The sequence below is a fragment of the Hippopotamus amphibius genome, chromosome 3 (genome assembly GCF_030028045.1).
Source record: "Hippopotamus amphibius kiboko isolate mHipAmp2 chromosome 3, mHipAmp2.hap2, whole genome shotgun sequence".
NCBI classification, from domain to species: Eukaryota; Metazoa; Chordata; class Mammalia; order Artiodactyla; family Hippopotamidae; genus Hippopotamus; species Hippopotamus amphibius.
Genome location: NC_080188.1, coordinates 190,342,926 through 190,360,507, shown reverse-complemented (window position 1 = coordinate 190,360,507; position 17,582 = coordinate 190,342,926). Strand labels below are relative to the sequence as shown.

The following is a 17,582-nucleotide window of genomic DNA, read 5'->3' as shown; positions in this document are numbered from 1 at the left end:
CACAGCATATAGACCCCAGACTGGTTGGAACCAGAAGGTTGATGATGTTGACTCCCCAAATATCACCGTTACCTCACCACCAGCCAGTCAGAAGAATGTCCATGAGCTGATCAGATACCCTGCAATCCTCACCTATAACACTGACTTTAAAAACTCTTCCCTGAAAGCCACTGGGAAGTTGGGGTCTTTGGAGCCTGAGCTGCCTGTTCTCCTTGCTTGGCCCCATGCTGGGCGCCTTACAGTAAATGCTGCACTTTCCTTCACCACAGCCTGGTGTCCGTAGATTGGCTTTGTTGTGCATTGGGCAAGTGGACCCAAGTTTGGTTCAGTAACACTTTTAAGATACTGGTCCCAGCAAAACAGATGGTGGTTATTTCTGCAGTTGATTAGTGTTGTTTTGTTTCATTTTGTTTGTTGTTGTTCTGTAGATTAGGTTTCATGCGGTCTACAGTTCTGTGTATAATAGCAGTAATTTAAATCTGTGGCAGTTTAAATTACCATTTATTCTATTTTCCCTTCACGTATTTCAGAATTTCTTATTTTCAAAAACAAATCATCAAAGATTCCTACTAATATAATACAGCCTGTGCTTGCACACAGAATGAAACTTGAACTTTAGTTTATCCCACGTGGGCTAAATGTGTACTTTTTATGAGACTTTAGGAGGTCTAATTTCTACCTTCATAGATTCCTACTTTTCCACAATATACGTATTATAGTAGAAATAATGTAAAATACATCTGAGAAAAGTAAATTTGTTTTTATTTTTAAATGAATTGATTTTAAGTCATACACACTGTTAACTGCACTGCTTCAGTGTCACATAGAACACAGCATATGTGCTGAGAATCTCCACTGCAGCAGCTGGGTCAGATCTCTCTAGATAGTAGAGTTAATCGTATTTCTGTAAGTGATCTAACAAAATGTTCACACCATAATAAACAATGTCAATGAAAAGAAACTCATCTTTTCAAGTTTTTTGCAATATTTTGAATCAGTGCAACCATGGTGACATTGTTTTTTTCTCATTTTGAAAATGAAGAGGTATCTTAGATGTTTGTTTTGACCATCTGTCCAAAAAATTGGATGGCTCTCTAACATGGCATCTTATCAAGACAAAGACCAGAAACATTCATTGTATGGCCAGTGTGTGTGTTGGACAGTTGCACTTCTACTGCCTCGCAGTTTGAAGGGCCTGGATTATTTAATGTGATAGTGGTGCTAGAAATAGGAGCAAGATGCCTTGTGTTTATATGGACTTGGTTTACATCCAGTAGACATTGAAAATAACTACGTAGTGATGTAAGGTGTTAGAAAGCCCTTATGAAAGAGTAATTCTACCTGGGCCCTGAAGAATTGGTTGTTGGTCTTTGAAAACTGGAAGGAGGTAGGAAAAGGCGTTTTAGAAAGATAGTAGATTAACCAAAGGGTAGTGAAGACCCAGGACTCCTTCAACAAGACACAAGTAATCCAGAGTGATGTCAAGGTAGGAAGGATACCTAGCACGGAGTAAGGTGAATCATACCCTGAAGGTCTCACTGGGAGTGCTTTGAATTCCATGAAGGGAAATTTGAGCTTTATTTTGTATGTCATGGGAAATGACACGGCCAGATCTGTGTCTCAGAAGGTGGTGTTTGTGGCTGTTCAGAGGATGGATTGAAGAGAGGAGGCTGGAAAGAAAGAAAACAGTTCACGTGAATGAGCGAGAGCGAGAGCCTACGCTAGGGCAGCGGGGACAGAACAAGAGCAAGTGGGTGCCAACTGCACACACTGATGGTAGAAGCAGGTGTGCGGGACTTTGGTGATGGCATGAGTAAGGGAGAGCCATACCTGATGACGATGGTGGTGGTTAAACTGGATTCCCTTCCTAAGCCTCTTATACTCTTTTGACCTGCTAAACCATGGAATTAAGCTTACGGTAGAGACAGTTTGGACTTTGTCCCAATGGGAATTCAAGAATAGTACTTTTTAAACCCATCTACACATTGCCCCATGTCATTGCTGTGTGCCTGAGGACAAGCGAGCCTGTGCTGAGAATATCCAGAGTATTACACTGTGCTGTGTGCACGGCTGATTACTCATGAATACGTGGGACAAACACGGGAGCATGGGGAGATACTCCTAACGCTGCAGCCTGTGCTGGAATGCGTGTCATCTCGATCACACTTCTGTAGATGATCCTCCAGAGCAGTCTTCCGTTCCTGCTTAGGTAACACCCAGGACTGTTGAAGACTTGAGGACTTAGGAGATGTCTTCTGGTCAGTGGGGGGCAGTGTTGCACAGTAGAAGGAGCACAAATTGTGTAGTCAGAGGTTATGTGTAATCCCTGGCAGTAGGACTGTCTCTTAATCCCAGGATTCCCAACCCTGGATAACCAGAGCATCTTCAGACTCACCTGGAATTTCCTCTTAAAGTATAGATTCTCATGCTCTATACCTTGGGGATTCTGGTTCAGTCAGTCTGGAATAGGGCCCTGAAATTGGTGTTTTTTTGTTTTTGTTTTTTTTTTAATATTCTAGGTAATTTGATAGCTAAATTTGGGAAGTAGTGATTTAATCTTCCTAGTCTCAGCTTTCATAGGATAGCTGTGAACATTAAATGAGAAAATACATCTGGATTTTGTAAACTTTAAATCACAGCAAACGATTAGTTGTTAATTAGATGACTCCTTGAAATAAAATTTCTATCCCTTTTTAAAAGACTACTTCAATTTATCAGTTTGAAGCTTGATTAAATGAGAGCATATTTGTTTGATCTTTATACATTGTGATAGCAGAGAGAAAACTAATGAATTTTGTCCAATACATACACATAATACATAAAACAATGTTAATTGGATAATAGCTTTTAGATGTTGAGGAGGTAATAGAAAGTAGAAGACCCTTGCTTAAATTTTTTTTAAATTTGAAAAATAAATTCCAGTTTTTAAAGATGGCAAGGAAATGTAAACATAAATTGCTTTTATATTTTTAATACAAAATTCACGTTTATTATTTACACTATGATAATTTAATTTACAAATATATTCTTACTTCCCAACTTTAAGGCAATAGCTTAAGTTAAATACATTGTTCTCTTCTTCATCTCCTTCAAGCCCAAAACAATCAAACAAACAAAACAACACTGAAAAACTTTAACAGCAATGGTGATTTTGAAACACATACTTTTCAAATAGTCATCCAAGTAAAAGAGATTTCAGCAGCTCAATACAATCTCTGTATAACAATATGCAGCATAAGTGTCAGTTAACCTTGAAGCTTATAGCATGTTTTCCTCAGTTTCAAAACCCTTATTCACAGTTTCTGTGTAGCAAGCGTCCCCTGGCCTTCTCAGTTCTGAGGGATGTTCTAATATGTGGGTCCACTGTATCTATGACAGTACCACACCATCTCCTTCTTTCTACCATTGCTGAAGTTTCATCTCACGCTTCTTCAGCCCTGAGCCTGGATAACTTCCGTCCTGAGTCATGGGTTCTTCCCCTGGGCCTGTGAGTCGTCCAAAAAGGCCAAGGTGTTCCCCCAGGGAGCCACCCTGGTACATTCCTTTTGTACTTGAGACCATCTTGAATTTCCTCCAGCCAGGAACCAGTCACTTTAGACCATTAGCCTGAAGGTCATTCAGAAGATTTAAGTATATATTTGATTTGAGGAACCTGGGATAGGAGTCCTTTTCCATAAGAGTATATATTATTTTTTGGGCTTCATCAAAACACGTGGGTGTTGGTGCTTTAATCTTCTTAGCTGTAGACTCTCGAGTGCGAAAGTCAATATTGATCTAAAAAGAAATCCTCATTAGTTCATAAACACTTCCAATTCATTGCATATTTTATGATGTTACTGTTGTTTTTGAAGTACCTCAAGGTGGCTGCTTTAAACCTTCATTTAAATCAGCTCAAATATCTCTTGAATGCCTATTTTACATATACCTTATACTAGGTGTGGAAGAGTTAAAAAGAAATAGCACAAAAAAGCAGAAATATCTTTGCTCCAAGTTAGCTCATAGTATCTTTGGGAGATGCAAAAGAGGCAGACATGAAATTTTAAATATTTATATAAGGTGATACATACATCAAAAAAAGTGATGTGCACATTTAAGATTTATGAGAGGAGAGGCCACTTTGAGCAGCTATTTGCTGCTTGAACCAGGACTGTTTCACTGGAAGTGGGCACCACTATTAACTGGAAATATTTCTGCTGCTGTCATCCATGTATTGCACTCATCTCTCTTTATCCTAATCCAAGACAAGCTAGCTCATTAAGGGCCCCTTGACATGCAGTTCTGGTCAGTATCACCAGTACTTCTTACCCCACCCCATCACGTTAGCTTGTTTTACAAAATCAATCTTTCATCCGATCTTTTCACAAATATAGAAAATTAGAGTATCACTGTACTGAACTATATGAATACACTTAAATATATAGCGGTGGAAATCATGATACTCAAAAAGGATTGCATCCTGCTAGTATTTTGAATCTTATTCTATATCTAAGTTTCTTTACATATAAACCAATGGTAATGAACTAAATACTCACTTGTTTGGCAGCATCTGACTGCACAAATGCTTTATAGATTTTCTCCGCTTTGCAATGCAAAAGATCAGACTCTGTTTTTTTATAGTCTTCACAAGCCAGCCAGAACTCAATATTCTCCTCACTGAACTCAGACTTTAGGAAATTTCCAAAGACATCTTGACCAGCTAAAAAGAAAGGGTGAGGGGTGAGATAAATTAATTGAGCCAATAAATGAATAACTTGAAGAAATTTACGAGAAAAATAGTACAGACGTCTCTGTGTACAAAGGTAAGAGATGGCTGCTGCTGGAGTAGCTGTGCCATTGTGTGCAGAGGGAGGAAAGCCTCAGAGATCCCTTTGTTTGTAGTTCTTGTGTAGGTCAGACTCACTTGTCACAGTCACACAGCTGCTTAGTGGTGGCTACGAAACTGTGCTTTGCTTCCATCTGCTACTTAAATTAAAATTCTGCTCTGCAGATTACCAAACAATCTCTTTTCTTACACTACCAACTCAGCCAGAGTGCAGAGTGTTTTAGGGAATCAAATATCGGCAGAAGGCATTAACATCATGTTAGTCATTAACAAATATAATTTCTCCATCCAACTCATGTAAGTCAAAAGATGTGAGGCCTATACGTTACCTGTGTGTGCTGTACTACTTGTATTTACTAGTGTTCCTGAGGCTTTTCAGTGGGCCAGTTCTATAGCATTGTTTGGCTGAATCGTAAACTAAGTCGGATAAAAAGCAGATGAACCAGGTTGAACTACTTGATCCCCATGTGAGGCTCTGTAGGGTGTCTGGGGGGACAAGAGGATCAGCTCACCCTGGATAGGGGTGAGCTGCCCATCTATACCCTTGACCGAGGTCCTAATCCCAACAGGATCCCAGGGTCCATGATGAAGGTAAAGCAAACTGGTCTTATTTATCTTCTCCCATCAGAAACTCCCCACAAGACTCTTTGTTTAAAAAGTCTTTTTTTATCATATCTCTGTTATAACGTTTGTCATGTTATATATAATGCAATTGTATGCTGTGTCTCTCAACTACCTTCAAGGCAGCAAGACAACGCATATATGAATGGAAAAAATAATTAATTGACGGAGTGAATCCTACTCCTTACATCCAATGGTACAAAAATACATCCTTTAGATAACTTTCAGAATAGCAATTCACATGTTGAGATGTTCAGTTTACTTTTTAAAACTTGAGACTTCAGAACCCCAACATAATTTTAAATTTTGTTCCTATAATGATCCATGGAAACAGCCAGTTGCCTTGGCAAATTTTTCTAAAGGAAGGTAGCAGAACTGAGGGCTGAGTCAACATTACGCCACGATGAGGCAGAATATGCTGAAGCTATCAGTGCTGCAGAACAGCTAGAGCACAACTTTTCACACACCCTCCCATCCGGAATACTGTGTTTTAATGAAGCCATTCCATCTGTTAGCATATTGAGTTAAAGCCAGAAACATTCAGGAGTTAATCTGTACTTACTTTGGTTGGCAAGAAGTTTTTCCAGAGATTCAGACCACTGCCTCACTTCGTCAGCAGAGAGTCTGCAAGGGACAACATTTTTATAAATTAGTATTTTTTTGTGGAAGCACAAATGAAATCAGAATGGCTGCTGCATTTTGGTAACTTCACAAACTAATACTCTACTTCTAATACATTTTATTAAAATTTATCTACAAGCAAACAAAAATGTGCTGAGAATTACTATCATTATGAAAACATCTAAAATGTGAAAAAAGCCAAATATACTCCAACAGTATAATAAGTAGCAAATATATGCACGCACATTTATATTTAATTTACATTTGTACTAATGCAGCTTAATCATATTAGGCTTGTTACTTCGAAGAAATGAAGTCCACTATATGTAGCAATAGCGCCTTGCTAGAATATAGAGCTAAATGCCTCGGCTGCTTATACAGAGATAGTTCCGTGTGTTAGTGTACATACAGGTCCTTGGACTTGGAAGGTTTCATTCCAGATTCTAGATGTGGGATCATAGATCTCAGGTATGCTTTCACGTCCATTCCACTGCAAAAGACGCGTAAGTAAGTATTCTTATTTCTTCAGTAGAATACATTTTATTTGTAAAAAGGAAAGAGCAGGAAGCAAGCTCCTCCCAGGAATAAGGCCGTAATAAAAATAGCTGATACAACATATTGCTGTATTAAGAGTGAGCCAATTTTTATGAGGCAAAGTCTGGAAAAATTCCCACCTCGTTTAATGCCCTGTCATGATTCATTTTAAAATATAACCGAATTTGCTTGCAACTCATAGCAGGTCATTGCTCTGATCTAGCTAAACCAAAGGCTCATATTTTCTTCCATTCAATCTCAATCTTTCTGCCATTAAAGATCATCTAAGTCAAAACTCACAAAGTGAACGAACTTACAAAGTCTTTGGCCTCCTTTTGTGCACTTTGTCGTCTAGAAGTGAATGATCAGTTGCTTTCAGTTCCTTTGGATTAGCAGAGAGGAACATGCCTGGCATCTTGTCTAGCCTTGGTGTGGAGATGGTGGCTGCTCGCATAGTCCTCAGAAGGCGAATGTCTGCTGGTCCACGTCTCTGCTGCTTTATATAGTGACGGCTAACAGGCCCTTGCTGTTCAGACGAGTCTGTTTATCAAGTGATGTTACCACAGACGCTGGAAGTTCCCCCTTTCTTCGTGTGTTGTGACGTGTATCTTGAAAGAAAAAAAAAGCACACAGTGATGTTTTGTGGTTGAAACTTAACCAAATGAGACTAGGTCACTTGATTAGACAGAAAGAAAGAAAATTAGACCTACAGAGGCACACACGCATATACCACACATCTAAAGCCTCAGCAGGATCAGTCTTTGGTTCTAGGGAATGCTTGTTTCTTCATAAAAACTGCATATTTCAACGAAATGTTTCATCTGGTGGATTTATTGTATCACATAGACTAGAGATGGGTCCCCTTAATGCTTTGGATAGTCCTTGACTGTACAATTCATCTGATCACAATATTTTAAAAAGCGTTTTATCAGAAAGCAATGTAAAGTAAACAAATACTTTTTTTTTAAATTCGTGCAGTGCATACATTTGGTAGGAAGGAGAGTCATGAGAAGTTATCTTAACTTTTCCCTACTCCAAATCGCATCCCTTATTTCCATGGCAAGAAATTTCCATGTTACTGTTTTCCAGGGTGTGCACTAGACATTCTACTGGTGATACACAAGATGATTTTAAAGGGTGCATGAATTTTAATATTTATTAGAAATATAACTAATGTATCAAATTGGGTTTTTTTTGTATATTATTGCTTAGGATAAGAATAAAGTAAAATTAAAAACAAACCTATAAACTTATTTGTTATGGTGTTAATTACACTTTTATTTAAGTATAGTTAACACAAAAATATGATATAATATATAAATACACTGATACAAAAGAATACACAGTATCAGGAGAAAAACTGCATATGGTAAAAATAAGAATATATTTGGCCAGGCCAATAGTGTACTTCTTAGTTGATGATCTTCCAAATTTCAGCACTATCTCTGGAGAGATATAGTCTAGCTTTAATTAAAATTAAGAATTAAAATAAAACTCAAGGAATTAGATGACTAAATCACTGATCAAGGTAGAGGGGCTGGTGCAATATAAGCTCTTACAGAGTTTGTATATAGAGTGTGGTTTATTTACAGAGTGTCCAGTTTAATTTAAACCTCCTTTGGTTTTTACCTCCCAAAAAACACAACAAATTTTACTCAAAGAAGCTTCTGAAGGTATTAGGTAAACCTGACGAAAGGGAATTTTCCTTTCTTAGTTCTATCATCAGGATAAAAAATATTTGAAGGAATACTTACTACACAGGCATGCACAAATATTATGCTCTATGTAGCAAGCATCAGTTGATATTTGAAAGATAATGTGATACATTTAGGAAGAGAACTAGTGAGATAAGCTGGCCACTTTGGAAGTTACCCAGACAAAAATGATGGGGTTTGGAGACAGATGACATAAAGGCATTTGTTTGTGTATTTCTTGTGGTTCAGTCCACACTTACTTTTCAATTAAAATCTTCAGTATTGTTCATGTTTATTTAATACCCTCTCATGCCTCTAGATAATTGTGGGTAAGTTATATGAGAGAAAAATGATTCAGCTTATTTGTAAAAGCCACTATTATTGTTTTCCAAATATACTGATAATTTCCAAAGCCTGTTTCTGCAACAGTAGTTCCTTTGGATGTTAATAAGTGTTACAAGGACTATGATAGCAGCAGCAGCAAAGGTCCTGGGGCCACATAAGTTTGGGAGATGTTGGGTTAAAGTTGAATACGTCTTTGAGATTGATCAATGCCTCTCTTCTGAGAACCTTGAATATGTTAGTGCACGTTTGTCATTCTCTAAAAGGAGGGTGGAATGTGCAGCAGTGTTCTAACGTTTTTGAGAACCGAACTCTCGGTAAGTAGGGGAAATAGTTTGCAGAAATTATGTTCCCTTGACACCATGTTAGGAAGCTCTGGTCTGAGAGAGAAATAAACATTTGCCTCTTACATAGTAATAATTCCTTAAACCTCCAACCTTTTGCTACTTCAATGTAGACTTTCAAGCTCAAGCATTTGCAAGCAATTACGATTGAGTGCCTCGAAGCCCAAATGGAGAATTAAACTTGTGGTAGAGGGGGTCCATCTGAAATTCACAGTTGGCTCTTGAAGCCACCTCAGGGGCACAGTAATGTAGCTGCTGTTTCACAGGCTGCTTGGAAGCACATGCAAAGCCTCTGTGTGCCAGGGCTGGGCAGATCCGGAGAAGCTGTATCAGCAGGCTGACGAGTCCATGGTGAGGCATTGAAGTTTCCCGTCAGTCACACAGAGTGCCACTGTCTGGTTCCTTTCTGTGAAATTAAGAAAAGACAGATGATCAAATAATATCTTTACTGGATCAATGACTGTTTGAAATTGTAGCGGATTTGATAAAATCCAATAGAATAAACAGTGGCTCTCACAAACAATATCAAAAAACCAAACAACTCAATCCAAACATGGGCAGAAGACTTGAATAGGTATTTCTCCAAAGAAGACGTACAGAGGGCCAACAAGAATGTTAAGAGATGCTCAATATTGCTAGCTATTAGAGAAAGGCAAATCAAAAGTACAGTGAGGTATCACCTCACACCAGTCAAAATGGCCATCATTAAAAAGCCTACAAACGATAAATGCTGGCAAGGGTGTGGAGAAATGTAAATGTAGATGTAAAAATTGGTGGGAATGTAAATTGGCGCAGCCACTATGGAGAGCAGTATGGAGGTTCCTTTAAAAACTACAAACAGAGTTACTACATGATCTAGCAATCCCACTCCTGGGCGTGTATCCAGAAACAACAAGAACTCTAATTCAAAAAGATACAGTCACCCCAATGTTCATAGCAGCACTATTTACGATAGCCAAGACATGGAAGCAACCTAAGTGTCCATTGACAGATGAATGGGTAAAGAAGACGTGGTACATATATACAATGGAATACTACTCAGCCATAAAAATAATGAAATATTGCCATTTGCAGCAACATAGTTGGACATAGAGATTATCATGCTAAATGAAGTAAGTCAGAAAGAGAAAGACAAGTATCATATCACTTATATGTGGAATCTAAAAAAACAGTACAAGTGAACTTATTTACAAAAGAGAAACAGACTCACAGACATAGAAAACAAACAGAGTTACCAAAGGGGAAAGGGGGTGGAGGGATAAATTAAAAGTATGAGATTAACAGATACCCACTACCATGTATAAAATAGATAAACAGCAAGGATTTACTGTAGAGCACAGGGAAATATATTCAATATCTTGTAACAGTCTATAATGAACAGTATGGAAATAAAAGAGTATATGTATATGTGTGTATATGTGTGTATATATACACACATATACACATACACACATAACCAAATCACTTTGCTGTATACCTGAAACTAACACAATATTGTGAATCAACTATACTTCAATTATTTTTTAAAAAAGCACTATTGCCATTTACTACAAAATCAAGATGCACCATTCTGCCTGTTTCTGCATTCAAGATCAGCACCCCAGATCAGCATCCCTTGAAAAGTACAAAAAACTGCAATGGAGAAACTGGTCTTCAGCAAGTAGACACCCTTTACATGCATGAAGACCATGGAAGAATGGATCTGAAGATACAAGGCTTTGCAGAGTGTAAAAGAGGCTCTGAAGGACTTTGTTGAATTAGCATAAGACAGAGGGTCACTACCTGAGTCTGTTCTGGCTCCTTCACTCTTCAGGCTTGTGGGTAGGGCTACTGACAGTGTTACAGCTACATTTCATAGAGTTTATTTGAAAAGCTTCAACAAATGTGAATTTGGAAGATTTTTCTCTGTGCCCAGGTAGAGCCTTAGTAGGGACATTGATACCTACTTTATATCATTTATAAATAAAAGGATTAAACATTTTAGACTTGTTTACAATTTTATTTTCTAAATGAAGAAATCAACTGATAGGTATTAGTAAAAGAAGATCTTTGCAACTTGGGGAAATTCAGTGATCTCAGTAATTGCAAACAGAGCAAGATAAGAATCTAGTTTCTTTTTCTCACCCTGTTCTAATCTAGTTATAGTAAACACCAAACACCTCCTTTCTATAACTTAAGAGATTATAAGAAAATCGAATGTGGGACCTTGAGTGAACTGCGCTCATGTGATTCTGTAAACCCCACTCACCCTAGATCTCATCTTACCAATAACGTTCTCGTTTATAGGCCCATCTTTCCAGTCTTTCTTCATTAATGTTACCTCTGATATACTTCCTGCACATTGGAGTCATTTTCGTTTATTTTCATCCTATGATTTATAGTCATTTCGATAAGGGAGAGTTGTCATGTCAGACTCTATTTGATTATGCTTTGCAAATAAAATTGGGCAAGTACTGAAGCAAGTGTCTTATTCACAAGTTCAGGTAAATGGAAACTGCTACAAGAACATTGACACATTATTTGCAGTTGAACTGGAACGTTCTGTTACATGACACAGGACATACTGTGAATGCAAAAGCAAAGATGCTCAAAGGTCAGCCCAGAGAGGGCATTTGTAATGGAAAGTATATTTTAATTATCAGAGGACAGCTTCAATAAATGACTGTTCATTTTTCAAATTTCTAGTAACATGGTTCCAGTGATTTGCCTTTGCTTTTGCTACATATTAAAATGGTTAACAATAGTGACTTATATCCTTTGTTTTTCTCCATTAATTATGTGATTTTTCTAAAAGAATGTATCTTGCCTGACATGTTCTGTCCTTTCCGAATCCATGTCACTCATTTCTTGTGACTATCCTAACTGCATTTTTAAAATATCTTTTCTAATATTTTGCTTTTGTGTTTATGTACATTTTTTTAACAAGTATTGATGTCAGACCCACTGGACATTTATTTCATCATAAATGTCATACTCTCAAAATGTCATAATCTTCCTTCTTAGGTGAACAGCTGTAAGTCAGTGGTGACCACTCTAGCGTGATTCTACTACTTGTGTGGGTCAGGTGGTCTGTGGTCCTCCACAGTTTCCTGTGCCTGTATTTTTCAAGCAGGTGTACTTCATTATTCCATTTTTCCTTTTTTAAAAAAAATTAAATGAAAGGTTTGGTGCCCATTAAATCCTAGTGATGTACTAATCTTGCTGCATTTCAAAGGGCTGTGGGTTCAGTACCAAGCTAACTTTGGCCTGGTTTTGATCGTATCAGGTAACTTCTTGCCAGCTTCCTCTGCGTAGAAGTCAAAGGGAATCTAAGAGCCGCTTGCTGCTGTGACAGTGGTGGAGGGAGATTTTTGCTCCTTTTGAGATTCTACAGTGAACAAAATTAGACCCATAAAAATTAGGATTTAGATGGAATTTGTTATAGGTAGTGTGTTTTCCACTTTTATTTCTGGGTTAGAACCCCTTGCCTAGACTTCTCCTTAAACCTGAATGAATTTGGCAACCCCACTGCTCCAAAGGCAGGGTTCCTAGCATAGCATCTCTGCGTTCCCTGGGCCAGTCTTCCACACTGTTCCCTTCTTGCTCAATATTTATTTGTCATGGGTCTCCTTTAATTTTAGCTAGTGTACTTTCATGAACTAATATGTTAGACAAATGTGAAAATGTTCAGATGTTGATGATGTGGAAATATCACAGACTATTTCTGCCAGCCCCAATCTAATTTTCTCGCCATCTGCTTTTTACAGATACTCATAGCTGGAAATATTGATCACTCCCAACTGCAGACCTTATCCAGCTCCCATTTCCGAGCCAATCCATGAGGAGACTGGAAAGCGCCGAGTTATTTCAGTTTAAGTGAGGAGTGGTGGAAAGTCTGTTATTTAGATGGGATTTTCATGATTGAAAGTGTCAGGACCCCACTGAGTATTAAGTAGCTCTGGCAAACAGGAAGATAATCGAAGCATCCTGGGAGTACCTGGAGTAGTAAAAGGAAATGCTGAACAAACTAACCCTTTGGAGGTCAGCTAAGCTTGAGCAAGGCCTCAGAACCTTTGTATATTACGAATTTGCTTTAGACCAGGGATACCTACAAATTGAGGAAACATGCCTGCCACCAACTGGGAAGGTTATATTCAAAAGTTCCAAAGGTAGCTGACTCCTACTAAAGCGTAAATAGCCCCTCTTCTAGTCTCTTCCTACCTCTGTTTTCTTCTCCTGTGTGTTTTGTTTTCTTTTCAATTGGACTTGTAGAAGCAGAAAGCTAGGACAATATATTTGGTGGGAACTCAGAGTTAAAACAAGCATATAATCTTATTTTATTGTTTGTCTCAAATGATATGGAAGATCAGAGTATATAAACTTACAAACTGCTCTACATTTCTGTTATTTGTGAAAATCAGGTAATTTTTACTGTGAGAGATTTTTGTCTTTTTTTTTTTTTTTAATCATTGTGAGGTTTTAAATTCTATCTCATCTTGATTTGGTATCTTGTTTATGACTCTGGCTTTTTCCCCTTGTGATTCTATTTTGCCCAGGCTCTTAGTAGAGACAGTGAGATCTTAACACACCAAAGGCAGCACACAGAATTATTAAACAGCCTAGTTTGTGTGGGAGTTTGTTCCATTCTCTTAGCCTAGGGTTTCTTTTCTCACGTTTCATTTAAGCAAGGTTGGGGTGTATTTGCCTCCCCCACATGAAAGGGTAAGCGGGCAGTGCAAACAAAGTGAGGTGATTCGTAAAGCTTGCACTGAATTACAGCAGGAGGGTGGACGTGTGCAAGAAGGCAGGTGAGCTGGATCGGAAGGGATAAGGATTCAGACGTCCCAGTGGGGCTGGCAGTGTCCATAACGACCTCTGGAACTGATCTGTCCCTCTCCTGATTGCACTGTTCACCACGAAACACCGGGTGATTCCTGAGGAAATTGAAACCTCTTTATAGCATGGTGGCTGCATCATAAATGACAAGATCCTATCCAATCCTGGAAGCCACGTTCTTTAAAACAACTATCTTGTAGATGGTTACATTTTATAATTCATCCTTTACATCTTTCAATGAATCATTACTCACCTTGCGCAGATAATGAAACACTTCTGAGAAGATCTAAAAATGAGCTTTTCCCCCTTTATACAGAATTCCCCCTGATTTGGGACAGTTTCAAAGACAGTGGAGTAATGCCAGGAATACCAGGGAGAATGTCTCCTTTTACTTCTCTTTTTATGAGCAGAGTTGTTTTACACAGTGTATCACTTCAGAACTAATCATGAAAGAGGTTTGCAATGTTGAGGTGGTTGTTGTTTTTCCTGCCAGAAACCATACCCAAGTATCAAATCAAACATCAGTCAATCCACAGGTACAAGGTCTGGGCAGCTGAGGGTGTCTAAAACCAGAGGGGCATTCGACTGCAGAGCTGCTCTAAGAGGAGGACACTGACACAGGTGTCTGTGATCTCATAGAAAATATCAAGTATCCATGATTACATCAAATTAAAGTCTATTTTAAGCACAGCCCAATTCAGTGGCAGTGATTGATATTAGCCAATGATTAAATTGTACCAAATATTATGTAGTAAGCAGGCCATTATCCAAATTTGTTCATTCTTTCTCAGAAACACTGTTCAGTCCCCTTTTCCTACTTCTTTAATTTGCTTTTTTTGTCTTAAGACCATTGTATTTTTGTACCCAAACATTCTTCTCTTCCCTTTTCTCCCCTCCCTTCCACTATTTATCTTGCCTAAGCTCACTGGCTTCTGAATGTGCAGATGGACTCTGGCTACCTGATTTCACTATGAAGCCTTTACCTTAATTCACTTTCTTTGTGAAATTAGAAGAAAGAACAGAACGAGTCATTGGTTAGTTGAAAGCTTAGGATTTCTGAGGACGCTGTCTCCCAAGCTCCAATAGAATCTGTAGTCTTTCAGTCATAATCTACAAGCAGTTCAAATTTCTTCTAAACAAACTTTTCTTTTTTTACATGATTATAATGAATAAGAATGAGCCTGTTTTGCTCAAATGTCCAGAACAATGCCTGGCACATACGAGGTACCAAAAAAAAGCTTGTTGCATGAGGGGTCAAGGGCTGAGGCTTACATTAATTTCTTCAACTATTCCACAAATATTTATTGAGTGCTTAGTGCATACTAGTTGCTCTGGTGAGTGTTAGGGAATCTAGGGGTAAATCTTATTCTAGAGAGAGACAAATAAATGGGAAATTTCAAATCTTGTGTACAATGTAGGGTTAGGCATAGCATATTCTGGGGATGGATATGAAGTGTCGCCTACCCCAGTATCAGCAGGGTCATGAAACATGTATTCATTCAACAAATACTACTTAGTATGTGCCAGTTACTGTTGCAGGCATTCTGAGAAAGGCCAGACTCAACTGGCATATGCCTTTGTCCTTCGCCCCTGTCCTTTCTGCCATCCGCCAGCTGCTGTCTTGCCACCCTGAGCTTTCAAAGGATGAAAGCCAGAGGCTCAGGATGGTGGAGCAGAAATACAAAGGGGCCTGGGGCTCCAGGGCAGCCTCAGAGCCGCAGCGCCAGCCTGGGCAGCAGCCCCTCTGGGTCTCCTGCACAAGAGAAAGAAAATGACCGAACCCGGTTGTCTCACCACGTTATGTCGCACTTTCTCTTCTTATCATTTAAAATATATAGTCCATGTGACTTTTTTGCTATTGTTGTTTTAGTTTGTTTTTATATTCCTCCTGATTAATTTGAAGGTTTGCTTTTTTGTCTTAGTGGTTACCTTTTATAACTAGCACTTTACATTATACACTTTAACCTTTACTGCTTTAAATGGTGTCCGTTACTGACCGTGAATTACCATCCCATTAGTATATGCTACCTTCCTCACTTCTCTCCATTCCCTCTACAATAATACAGTATTGGTATATGACATTTTCTCAGCTTCTCTCGTAATACTTTCAAATACTTTTACCAGTATAACTTGACTTACCTTTGGGTTATCATTTGACACCCAGCAATGAAAGAGAAGAATATCAACTATTTCCAATTACCTCCACCCTTCTTTCCCTTTCCACCTGTTGTTAGTTGGAGCCTCAGGCCCTGGGTGACTGGGACGTGAGGGAGCAGTGAAGGCATACGGGCTCCAGCCTTTCTGGAGGGAGTCCTGCTCCAGAGAGAGACGAAGCCATGCAGAGCCCCCGCCCTCTGTCCTGGTTGCTTTTGTCAGCAGTTGTGCACTATAGGCTTCTTTTCACAGAGCCATAGGGGAAGCTTCACACAGCAGAGTGCTGGAGACTTCATTCAGCATCTCAAGACAGGTGCCCCACCCCTGTGCAGCAAAAGCACAAAGCAGGTGCCCTATGTGGAAAACTGGCTGCGTGCTTGGGACTCCTCCGTTCTAATCCATCATGTCAGCCCACGCGGAAGCCCTGCTAATGACTTCCCCATCCTGGGGTTTTCTCTGCCTGGTCCAGGACCCGGCCCTTTGCCTGTGCCTGGCTGTCCGTGGCAAAGAGAATGTCTGGTGATCTCAGCCCACCTATGAGGGGCTCTTCCCTTTCTGGATTTTCATTCATCCAGTCCTCTTTGCTTCTACAACCATCTGTTATCTTTTGAAAGATGACAGGCACTTCCCTGGTGGTCCAGTGGTTAGGACTACACGCTTCCACCACAGGGGGCCCAGATTCAATTTCTGGTCTAGGAACTAAGATCCCGCAAGCCTCGAGGCGTGGCCAAAATAAAAATGAAAATAAAAATGTGACATTTTTTGAAATTACTATCATCTTGAAAAGATATCTGCACCCCCATGTTCATAGAAGCATTGTTTACAATAACCAAGACATGGAAACAACCTAAGTGTCCACTGATGGATGACTAGACAAAGAAAATGTTATCTATCTGTCTACAGATAATGGAACACATTCAGCCATGAAAAAGAAGATCCTGCCATTTGCAACAATATGCATGAAACTTGAAGATATTGTGCTAAGTGAAAGAAGTCTGAGAAGGACAACACTGTATGATCTCAATTATAAATGGAATCTAAAAAAAACACAACCCACAGATACAGAGGACAGATTGGTGATTGCCAGAGGTGGGGGTGTGTGTGGAGGAAATGGGTGAAGCAGGTCAAAGGTACAAACTGCCAGTTATAAGATAAATAGGTCCTGGGGGTGTAAGGTACAGCATGGTGACTGCAGTTAACAGCACTGTATTGTGTATTTGAGAGTTGCTAAGAGAGTAAATCTTAAAAGTTCTCATCACGAGAAAAAATTATGTATCTGTGTGAGACGATGGGTATTGACTAAGCTTGTTGTGGTGACCATTTTGCAATATATGCATATATAGAATCACTATGTTCATACCTACAACTAATTCAGCCTTATAAGTCAGTTATATTTCAGTAAAACTCAAGGTGGGGAGAAACTCAACATTTAAATAGCAAAACTGGGTGTTTTTCTATTTGTATTTTCCTAGCTGTTGCATCAGGAGCTGCGTCCTACCCCTCCCTGTTATGCTCTGTAGAAACAGTGTTCTGAACTCTTAAAGATTTAGTGACATTACGGATGCGTACTGAGATTCCCAGCTAAATTGCTTTTCTCTTGAGCCTCAGGAAGAAGCACTGCTGCTTCACAGCTTT

The 17,582-nt window shown here is 39.0% G+C and overlaps 1 protein-coding gene across 1 annotated transcript; it reads right to left on the bottom strand.

The window, feature by feature from the left end:
- Positions 1 to 2,959: 2,959 nt before the first annotated feature.
- Positions 2,960 to 7,103, bottom strand: RGS1 (regulator of G protein signaling 1). The gene is made up of 5 exons (XM_057728412.1): positions 6,916 to 7,103; positions 6,474 to 6,554; positions 6,006 to 6,067; positions 4,533 to 4,696; positions 2,960 to 3,774 (listed from the first exon to the last, which is right to left on the bottom strand). Exons 1-5 carry the CDS (start codon positions 7,050 to 7,052, stop codon positions 3,589 to 3,591), a joined length of 630 nt encoding a protein of 209 aa, XP_057584395.1. The 5' UTR covers positions 7,053 to 7,103; the 3' UTR covers positions 2,960 to 3,588.
- Positions 7,104 to 17,582: the final 10,479 nt, after the last annotated feature.